Here is a 10189-nt window from a genome sequence, read left to right as displayed (position 1 = left end):
TTTCTGTATCCTTCACTCTTGCTTTATTTCTTAGTACACTTTTTTTGTTTTTTTTACCTCTTGGCCTGTTTCTTCTATTTTAAAATATATATTTTACTAATTATAACTTTTTTTTTCTTTTGTCTTTCACAGATATAAAGTGTAGTTTTAACATGCAATTAAGTTTTCATTAATTATATGGTAAGTGTGACAAAAAAATGTAGTTTGTCATCACCCTTTGCTTTAACCACACTACTTTTCAATCACCCTACCTAACCCCTGTTTCCTTACTCTGCTTCCCTCACTTATTCTTATCCTCCATGTTTATTTCCCTTTTCTTTATTTCCTACCACATTCAACTTCTTTCAGTCTTCCTGCTCACCCACACTCCCTCACTTTCCTTTCTTTTCTGGTTCACTCAGTCCCTTTCTATTACTGCTTCCTTTACTCTCTCTGTTCTTTCTCTCTGTCACTCCCTATGTCTTACCCTTATTCACTTTTATCCACCCTCTTTCACCTCTCTTTACTTACACTCACTGTTCTTTTCTTTCCCTCCGTCACCGCTGTTCCTTTTCTCTGGTTCCGTCACTACCCGTCATTCCCCATCCTTTACTTTCCTTCTTTTTACTTTCATCACCCATTCACATTCTCCCAGAACCTCTGATTTAGTCTTCTTCCTCTTTCTTCTCTTCTTTTGGTCCCTTATTCATTTTCCTTTTCTTAGTTACTTCCACTTATATCTTTTCTCTGTTTTACTATCTATTACACAGTCCCTCTGTGTTCTTCCCTCTAGCTCTCTTCCTCTTTACACCACTGTCTCTGTCCCCTTTGCTGATGCTCACTCCTTCATTATTTTTTTTTATTTTTTTTTTGGTACTCTACCGGTACGCGCCCCGGTACGCGCACTGGGGCGCGCACCGGGAGCGCTCCAGGGTGAAACATTAAAAAAAATGAATATACTGTTACACACTGACAGTCATCCAAAAGTTACTCACACAAATACTTACACATGCAAATAAACTATTGAACATCCATTTATTTGAATATACAGCTATACACACACTACCACCTTACTTCTAAGGAAACCTACACATACTTTCTCTCTTAAACAATCACTTATAGAAACACATACTTATTAAACAGGAACTCTTCAATCTCTCACTCTCACATATACTCACTTATATACATTAATACTCACATATACTAGATTAAAACATATGTAGTTACTGATAAAGACACTAGTGAGACAGTCATTCACTCACTAACACACACATATACACACACATCCACCCATACAGTCCTGCACATATGCTGTCTTCAAAAGACATAGAAACAGTGAGTCATTGATGCATCTATGTGTTAAGTAACACCCCCACCAAACCATACAGACACTCATACTGATACTAAAAAAAACATCTAATAACCCATATACACACACATGTAGCTACTCACCAACCAATGCAGCCACTTATACACAAAGTGAAACACTGATACAAATATTTAAATATTTAAACAATACTCGCTAACAATAAGCCAGTTAACCAATCAATTTTTTTTTAATAAAGCATCCATTAACACCTTTATTTAAACATTTATTCATCCATCGACTTTTACAAATACATATATAAAACATATTGATTTTTCAGAAAGACACACATTCACTGGATGGTGTCATCAGTGATGTCATGAGTGATGTCACTGACCATGTCATGAGTGATGTAATATGTGACATCATCAGCAGTGCATTACACGCGCAAGTTATAGTGAGTCCAAAAAACTATAACGTGGAATTTCAATGGTTTTATGTCAGTAAAATGTCCAGCTAACTATAACTGGTGTGAAACCTATGGTTTTTTTCAGTGAATTTAATAGGTTTTTTAAATGCTAATTCCTAACTATAACTGGTGTGAAACCTATGGTTTTTTCAGTGAATATATATATATATATATATATATATATATATATATATATATATATATATATATATATATATATATCAACACAGTTTGCGCGTCTCTCTGCCTCCAATGGCGGCAGGCTTGAGCGAGGGCGCGAATCATCCGTAATTACCACAAGTTCCACTGTCTATTGACAAAAGATGCCCAATTCCATTAACGTAACATTTTTTAATTCAGCATATGGCAAGCAAACGCCCAACGCATTTTTTTGGTGCAGCCGCACCTTGGTCACGGGTCACGGACTGTTTGTTGCAGTCAATTACATATAGTGCACTTTAACCAAAAGTAAACGTAGGTCTACATATCCCAAAGGCTTCATTACAGAAAGGAAAACTGGCATCCATATTGAAACGTTGACTCTTAGTATGGTTTCACCTATTCATCAGAGTGTGCATTCATATTGAATATACAAATAGAGTTACCTATGAATCGGTATTGTAAAATAAGTAAATAAAGCTGCGCTGCCAAATCTCCTGGTAATCTGTGACTGATTAATTCATCAATTGTCAATGCTGATGAATTAATCAGTCACAGATTATATATGAAGATATGTATGAAGGCCAAGAAATAAAAAAGAAAAAAGCATATTTTATTATCACATTTAGAATTTGAAACCAATCACATATCTAATTTAATTATTCACAGTAATATACTATTGAATGCATAATCTGGAACAATAGGCCCATGCATCAATACATTTTTTTGAAGTTAAACAAAAATATATAAAGTGTGCACATGATATCACAAGTGAATTAAATGATTATTCAACGGATTTGCAAAACAAAACTTCTATTTATATTAGAACAATAGTGTCTTAGATCGTTGCTGATTCTTCGTAGGATCGAGTCTACACGCGTTTTTCATTACATTATGAAAATAAGTAATTTCCATGAATGATAGTAACACATGTTATACAGAACTCAGTCTGTCTAGTGTCCAAGGGTTTCCCAAATAGATGCAAAAATTATTTTGATGAATCCTTATAATTGACGATGAATGTTAAAGCGAAAGGGGATCATTCACAGTAGTTTGTGCATATATATGGACCAATGATGGCAAACTGATAATTCTGATGATATCTGCAAGGCGTTCGCCGTTACATCTGACAGCATTATAATGAATATGTTCATATGTTGTTAGATAGTGGAACGAGAGGCAACCACGCCAACACGTGACAGATCAGTATTGTGGTGTGAATTTATGCACAGGATTAACACCTCCCTTTCTTTCTGTACCCCTTACCGCCTAAATATTCAAGCTCTTAATATGACATAATCCCTAATATTGATGGTATTCTTTTTATTATTTTATTTTGCCACTGGTTTTAATTTGTTATTCTTTGTAACAAAACCAATAAGGATTACGTGAACAAAGAAAATCTCTATTATATTTGCCCTGAAAACGTGCTGAAATCTCTGTCATTAACATTCCATAGTATTAAACTGTCCTTTTCATTGTCTTTCTGGATACTTTCTAATACTTCTTTTAAAAAGAATATCGCCCAATTCTCTTTACCATTTTTCAAGTTTTTGACATTCTGCTCATTAATATTTATTCTTTTTATTAAATTAGTTTATCTGATTATCTGATTTATTGTTGTTTTGGTTCTATTAAGTCATACAAGCATTTTCTTTGAGTGATAACTGTCACGCTTGTGCCAAGCTACTAAGGCTCGGTTGAGGGATTCTCAAAATAACCTGTTTAACCTTTCAAAAAATATTTATTTTACTTTCTGGGAGCACCGCGACACCTCAGATCAAGACTGATGCCTCTCTACTTTCTGGTTAACAATATAGTTTATCTCAAACAGTTTTAGTCATGTTCAAAGAAATGCTCTTCCCCCCTTTCATTCTAAAGATAAGGAAATGGAAAATATTTCTGGTGCATCAAAATTTTAATTTGTTCCGTTAGGAGACAATCTTGTACACAGGATCACCAACTTTAAGTCTTCCTATTTGTTCAATTCCGTAATACTGCCCAAAGAGAGGAGACTTTTGAAAGTGTTTTTTGTCTGATGTCTCACACAGACGGTAACTGCAATGAGAAAAGGTCATTGTTATTTGGAGAAAGCATTTATAAATCAGCGATATTAACATCAGGAATCTTACTAGCACAGAACTTCAGCACAGAGGACAACATGAACCAACATACAGCATTAAAGTTACAAGATGTTCCATCACCGCAGGGCCAGCGTTCAAGTTTTGGCTTTGCATTTCACCATCTGTTACCTAATGGAATTTGTAGGGGTTTGATTCAACTGAACTAATTGGGCTGCCATATCTGATATCATTTATTTGTAATTGGAGAAAACTCAGTTCTAGAAACATGTTGAGTTTACACAGAATTACCATGCATGCCTTTACAACGTGTCCTTAACAACACAAATGCCTTTAGAACATATGCCTTTACCATGCATGCCTTTATATGAGATAGAGGGCATCACGTTAGCAACCGGTTATACAACGGTTGCTAATGCCAATCCACGGCAAGATCACGCACATTGCAAATTGCATTTGAAATTATAAAAACATCGGGCATTTAATTGTTTGTATCTGAGATACATTTTTGTGTAATGAAATATATTGCTGAATTTGGATATTTCTCCTACCAAAATGGCGCCTGTCCCTATTGGACGACGCATAAGCCCCCTTTTCTATTTTGATTAAATGAATGTGCTTCCCCTTGAAAAATGGCGACCGCAAACTAAACTGTAAACACTGACTAAGGAAAAACCTTTTCCGAAACGCGTCTGTTTAGAATAAAACTACTGCTGTGAAAACGAAGCCCCGAGAGTGCTGTGTTTCCTTCTAACTTGGAAGGGGAAGGACTTTGGAGCTTTATATTGATTGCGGTACGCCAGCACAAAGACAGCACCCTTCCAGGGCGTGCCCCACTTTATGGCACACCACGGAGCGGAATTTCAATAGTGGTGGCACTGCTGCAAACCTGAGAGCAAAATCGAGCGAAAGCACGGACAACGAGGGAAGTATACACCCAGAACACAGCAGGCGAAACCACTACAAATAATTGTAAGCCTTTTAGTGTGCGTGTTGAGTGCGAATCGGATCAAGCAGCAGGGCGAGGGGCTCGTAATCACAAACAAGCAACAAGTAAATTCCGAAATAGTAAGCACCGGGATCGGAGCTTAGAAAACTATATGAAATTGAAATGTTTAGCGTCACAGAATGCGATGAGGCGGCTGCCAGTATGTTTAAGAAAAAGAAAACAGATTACAAATCTACAAAAAATACTTCTGCAAGGAAGTACCAAATAACCTATCCACCCAATTTATAAAACTTGAGAGACTATGTGAAAGAGAAGTTAGGAAGTGGTGGGAAGCTACTTCTCTACAAAACTATATCGAAGCGGAGAGGGTACCCAGAGGGTTAAGGATATATACTGTCCCTGCTTACACGAACCCATACCCATAACTTTTGGAAGCATGGTCAGCTCACACAGCAAAATCATGCAAAGGCATGCTGGAGATCTTAGTGCAATTTGCGTGGAGTGGTTGATAAAAAGCTCTGAAAGAAACTGAACTTTTAGAAGAAGAATTACAGAAAAACCCGGAAAAGGACTAGAGGAACAACTGAGGGAGGCTATGAAAAAACGCCTCGCGAGATATGAAAATAAGATCAAACAAAGAAAGGAAGAGAAGTTCGACTGGGATGAAAGAGACTATGCTTTGGGGCGTATTCTAACATTCGCTAAGAAATATGACCAACAAGGCAAAGAAGTGATAAACAAGAACAAGACTGTCACAAAAGAGACATCGCAAAGGATAGAAATATCGGAATCCGATGTAACAGAAAATGAGAAATCCGAAGATGAACAAGCAGGCCCGTCTGGGAGAGCACCAAGAACCCCTTTTCAACAAGAGTTCAATATCATACGCCAATCTTGGCTAAGAGGAGGCAAGACGAAGCCCCTTGAGGAAGAAGAAAAACAAGAAGGGGGGTAGGAAGAGGTCAGGCAAAGCCCACTCAAACAAACAGAGTCACAAGGAGCAAAAGGGGAGGCAGATGGTAGAGGACACTGACAAACTAACCAAACTCCACAAATTCTTTTTAAATTAAGACCTACTGTGAAGGAAGGCTGAATTCTGAAATCCCAGAGTAGAGATATGGACCTTTTGACTGTCAACGATCTGACTGCCTTAGAAATTCTGGAGGACTTACGCCAAGGTGAATTGAGAAAATGAAAGACAGGAAGGGTTTACATTGAGCCAACGGATAAGGTCCGTGGATGTAAAACAGGACGCACCGTCAAGGGGCTTAAAATCTCCATCACAATTCCTTCCACAAATGCCTCAAGACGCCATTGATATTTTCTCAGATGCAGTCATTAAAGATTTATTGAAATTTAGAGACAATCACAAATCATCCAAAAATCAAGGGAATTTAACTAAACTACAACGAATTGCCATAAAGAATCTGGAAGATGATACTACTGTCATCTACAAACCTTCAGACAAGGGGGGCAACATAGTCCTTATGTTCCGTGAATATTATGTGGAGGAAGCGCTCAGACAACTGAGGAATCCAGCATGCTATGAACTAACCACTGTAGCAACATATCAAGATAGCATACGACAATTTCATGCCTTAATAAAGAAATGGCATGATAAACAAATGTTGGGACATTGACGAACACTTGTTTTTGAGGAATGCTAATCCAACCCTACCCACGTTTTATCACCTACCTAAGGTGCATAAAAACTAAACTCAACCGCCCGTTAAACCAATAGTCTCTTCTTTGGGGAGTCTGACCGAAAATCTTTCAAAATTCTTGGACCAATTTTTGTTTAGTGCTGTTCTATAATTAAAATCTTATATCAAGGACACTACAAACTTCATAGAACACATAGAAACGCTAGAGTGGCAGTCTTCGTTTTGTTTGGTGGTCCTTGATATTACAAGCCTGTATACCTGCATTAATCACACACATGGTCTTAAAGCTGTCAACTACTTTTTAAATAAGAGACCACTAAAGTTTGCCACACAAAATACAATGCTACTTGAACTCATCGAATTTTGTATATATAACAACTTTGTCACTTTTCAGGCTGACTTGTATAGGCGACGTCGGGGACCGCGATGGGCACCTGCTTCGCCCCCAGCTACGCGAACTTGTTCGTAGGCTGGTGGGAGGCGCAGGTGGCCTGGACCCCTGACAACAAAGAATGGACCAACAAAATAGTGGCATGGCACAGGTATCTCGGTGACCTGTTTTTAGTATGGGATGGTCCTGAAAAGGAAGCAGGAGAATACATAAAAATGCTCAACAGAAATGAGGTCAATCTCCGTTTCACGGGGGAGATCAGTTTGGTGGCAGCAAACTATCTGGACCTAAGATTGGAGATTCTGGATGGTAAAATCACTACTTCCCTTTTTAGAGAGCCCACTGCTGCGAATAGCATGCTCCACGCAACAAGTGCACACCCTAAAAAAATAAAAAATAGCATTCCCTACGGTGAATTTTTAGGATTAAAGAAAAATTGTTCAAGGGAATGTGACTTTGAAAAAGCAGTAAGTGGGAGCATTGATCGATTTCTAACTAGAGGATATGATGAGGGGCTCTTAGAAAGCACCTTGAAGAGAGTAAAAACATTGTCTAGGAAAGATCTACTGAAACAAAAATCATCTAAAAAAGAAGAAACTGGAATGGTTAGAATGATTACAACCTATTCAGATGATGCAAATGTACTCTACTCAGGAACATCATGAAGAAAAACTGGCATATACTTAAAACAGATAACATCAATGCAACTGACATCTCAGCAGGGCCATTAATCACATGCCAGACTACCCATGCGGTATACTGCCTGACGTGACCCTGTGGATTAAATTACATAGGGAGCACTATTAATATGGTGAAACTAAGAGTGTTAGAGCACATGCGTGCTATCACAAAAAAGGATTTTAGTTACCCAGTGGCACGCCACTTTTCTGTAAAGCATAACAAGAACAGGGATCTGTTACGATATTTCAGCATTGACCATGTACCCCCACATGTAAGAGGGGGGATAGAGTATTGAAATTAAGAAGGTTTGCGTCCCGTTATATTATAGATCTTAGCACTAAATCCCCAAACGGATTAAACAGTGGAGAAGAATAATAGTACATCTTGGCAAATAATAATGAAAGAATTGAAATCATGTTGAAATAATTTTACGTCTTTGTAGTTGATTTTTGTAATTTACTGGAAGCTTGGATTTTGGGTCTGTATATGGTTTTATTATATGGGATAGCGGGCATCACGTTAGCAACCGGTTATACAACAGTTGCTAATGCCGATCCACAGCAAGATCACGCACATTGCAAATTGCATTTGAAATGATAAAAACATCGGGCATTTAATTGTTTGTAACTGAGATGCATTTTTGTGTAATGAAATATATTGCTAAATTTTGGATATTTCTACTACCAAAATGGCACCGGTCCCTATTGGACGACGCATAAGCCCCCTTTTCTAATTTGATGAAATGAATGTGCTTACCCTTGAAAAATGGCAACCCCAAACTAAACTGTAAACACTGACGAAGGAAAAACCTTTTCCGAAACGCGTCTGTTTAGAATAAAACTACTGCTGTGAGAACGAAGCCAGAGAGTGCAGTATTTCCTTCTAACTTGGATGGGGAACGACTTTGGAGCTTTAAATATATATGTATATATATATATATATATATATGAAAACAGCAAACTCCCAACTGCTATGATCGCAGTCCTTGCGGGCGCAGACCTCGAGCAATCTCCTCAATCCTCAATCAGACAATAGATGAGCCAGAAACCAACGCTGTTAGTTTAAAGCAGTGCATTTAATAAGCAGTGAATAGTGCAAAGCAAGTGCCCTCCATGACGTGTTTCGCCCCGCGGACGGGGCTTGGTCACATGACGCGACAGGAGTAGGCGGTGGGTTAAATGACAATTAAAAGCCCAAACACCTAAAGAAACAGGTTGTAAGGGTAAAATAACGACATTGATTGGCAATACAATTCATGTGATGATAAGTCCATAAACAAAATTCCCAAAAATAATGGAAAGTTGCAACATAATTAGAGCATAGTGCTCATAAGCGATGAGGGGTGATAAAGCATATTTTCTTAAGAAAAATGACAAAAATTCATAATAGAAATGAAACATTTAGATCAATGTGCAAGTGCAGTATGAGAAATAATTTTCTTTAGAAATATGTAAGTAAATCATATCCCTCACCATCAACAATAGGACATCACAGATTGCCAATATATACAAGTCAACTAATTTAGACCAAAAAAAAGATTCTTATAGATGTTATATACATGGAGAAACAAATGGCGGCAAAGACTTCAATTTATGGAAGTTGACAAAAACACTTCAGATTTCATGGGTAAACTAAGCCCAGCTGTTATTTCATCTTATGAATATCTGAAAAAACTGAAAAAGACTAAAAAAGAATCCCCTTCTACAAAGGTAACAAAAAGTACACATTTTTTTGTATATACATCAAGGAAAACCTACTGAAATTATAAATAATGGTGCAATTCATCAAAAGCATTCAATCCGTTAGGGGATCTGGTATCAAGCAGGGCGATGAAATAAGCCTCTCTTTGACGGAGTATTCTCTCACGATCACCCCCCCTACCCGGATTAGCCACTGAACATAACAAGGTATATGTGAGATCTTTCAGTTTCTTGTCATGAACTGATTTAAAATGGCGAGCAACCGGGTAATTCATGTCCGAATTTACTATTGCCCGGATGTGTTGTAAGATGCGTTGATATGCTTGCAACTTGGTACTCCCTATGTATGACAATGAACATGTGCAGGTCAATTTGTATACAACAAAGTCGCTGCGACATGTCAGATGTTCCCTGATTGGTATAGGCCGATTGCTAAATGCAGATGTATACTCAGTGCCGTTGACTGCAAACGTGCAGGCACGGCACGAGGTGCATCTAAAAAAACCAGATTTGTGGAGCCAAGTGGGTTTCAATTCGTTTTCTGGTTGTGCACGGTCAAGGGAATCTTTCATTGAGGGAGCCCTCCTGAAAGTTATTGCAGGAGATTTTGGCAAAAAAGGAGCAAGGATCACATCAGTTAAAACAATTGGCCATTCAGATCTGATAATCTGGCTGAGCTTAGAGCTTTGGGCACAAAAAGTAGTAATAAATCTAGCTGTTGTGGACTTAGTGACATCAATGTCAACTGTTGTCTTAGGGGTCAGCAGTGTTTATCGTGTACGTATTGACACTGAATTGAAAGCCTTATCT

The 10189-nt window shown here is 37.9% G+C and overlaps 1 protein-coding gene across 1 annotated transcript in view; it reads right to left on the bottom strand.

The window, feature by feature from the left end:
• Positions 1–3257: 3257 nt before the first annotated feature.
• The window catches only part of LOC147709358 (mitochondrial amidoxime-reducing component 1-like), a 301956-nt gene continuing 295024 nt past the window's right edge, over positions 3258–10189 (bottom strand). Inside the window, exon 7 of the mRNA XM_086927930.1 lies at positions 3258–3971. Coding sequence (XP_086784056.1) covers positions 3845–3971 — 127 coding nt within the window. The 3' untranslated portion in view covers positions 3258–3844. The remainder of the gene's footprint in view (positions 3972–10189) is intronic.

Source organism: Lissotriton vulgaris, chromosome 6 (genome assembly GCF_964263255.1).
Source record: "Lissotriton vulgaris chromosome 6, aLisVul1.2, whole genome shotgun sequence".
Classification (NCBI taxonomy): Eukaryota; Metazoa; Chordata; class Amphibia; order Caudata; family Salamandridae; genus Lissotriton; species Lissotriton vulgaris.
The sequence above is the reverse complement of the archived record's forward strand: the minus strand, read 5'-3'. Positions and strand labels throughout refer to the sequence as shown.